This window comes from Austrofundulus limnaeus, unplaced genomic scaffold (genome assembly GCF_001266775.1).
Source record: "Austrofundulus limnaeus strain Quisiro unplaced genomic scaffold, Austrofundulus_limnaeus-1.0 Scaffold315, whole genome shotgun sequence".
Classification (NCBI taxonomy): domain Eukaryota; kingdom Metazoa; phylum Chordata; class Actinopteri; order Cyprinodontiformes; family Rivulidae; genus Austrofundulus; species Austrofundulus limnaeus.
In genome coordinates, this window is record NW_013952717.1 from 81,964 (window position 1) to 83,241 (window position 1,278).

Genomic DNA, 1,278 nt, shown 5'->3' on the forward strand with positions numbered 1-1,278 from the left:
GTATAAATAAGTATATATATTTGTGTACAGACTGTTTAGATTGTCAAAAAGCCTGTGTTTTTAGGGTTATTAACAAAGTTTGTGTACTCAGACCAGCAATATTTGGGGTCACAAGTTTTTGCCATGGATATTTTGTGGGTCAGAAGATAAAAAGTTTGGGAACCACTGTCGTATCGATCTGATAAACTGGGCTGATATTAATGTCTGATACTGATTTCCCACTTTTCAGTTTTGTGTTTCTGTTTTGGGAGGGGAGATGGTCGGTCGAGGGATATCTGTTTGAATATGATAGTGGAATAACTAAAGCAGAGCCGGGTCAGTGCTCCGGTTGTTTTTTTACGGTATCAAAAAAGACACAAGTGTATTTGTGTGTATTATCATTACTACCATCAAAAATGTTAACATTTTAAGACCTCTGAAAGACTGATTTAAGACATTTTAATGCCATTTAAGGCCTTATTTTTGGATTGATGAAATCAACGTCCTTTAAGACCTTTTCAGGATCTGCAGGAACCCTGCCTTATTTAACTATTTATAAAGGAAGTCATGTTGAACTTTGTATCATAGAGTCARAGAAGCTAATGTAAAACAACTCATCGCTTTAATCTCTATTGAATCTAATGGTAATAATACAGCAGGTAGGATGCATGCAGACTGATGTTCTGTCAGCAGAGGTTCCTCACCTTGTCRCCCAGGTCGATCTTGGTGAAGCAGAAGGTGCTGAGATGGGGGTTGGCTCCCTTCACCGCCGGCTCGATGGTCTCTCTGAACAACTTGTCCACAAACTGGCAGATGAACGGCCACATCTGCTTCACCGTCTGATGGAGAGCAGAGACAAGAGGAGGATGAACCGGGTGGATATTTTCCACATCACAGCTTTAACCAGGCTAAAGTTTAGGGTTAAAGGTTACTGTTATAATTAGTGCTTTAAGGTCTACTTTCAATGATGAGACCATGTCAAAGCCTCAAATTTAAAACAAGACAAAAACCCACCTCCAGTGCACTTTAAATAACCTGGTGGCACAAAGCTGGTAAATTATGTTCATAAATCTCCTTTAATGGCCTCTAAAACTACACCCTGAGTACAAAATTCATTATTTATAAAAGAAGAATGGCTGCAAACATCAGTTTATGTGCTCAGGTAGTGAGCAGGTCTTGTCTGGGTCAAACTTATTGATTAACTTGATCCTGGAAGAACCAGAAAACATTTACAGTAAGTGATGCTCTGCCAGGAGATGCTCCGACTCTCAGGTTTCTGCAGCGTTCTCTCTGCACCTC

General features: G+C 39.8%; 1 protein-coding gene across 4 annotated transcripts in view; it reads right to left on the bottom strand.

The window, feature by feature from the left end:
• The window catches only part of esyt2a (extended synaptotagmin-like protein 2a), a 45,441-nt gene that overhangs the window by 27,934 nt on the left and 16,229 nt on the right, over positions 1 to 1,278 (bottom strand). For all 4 annotated transcript variants that reach the window (XM_014022036.1, XM_014022039.1, XM_014022038.1 and 1 more), the window contains exon 4: positions 684 to 818. In XM_014022036.1, the coding sequence (XP_013877490.1) occupies positions 684 to 818 (135 nt within the window). The remainder of the gene's footprint in view (positions 1 to 683; positions 819 to 1,278) is intronic.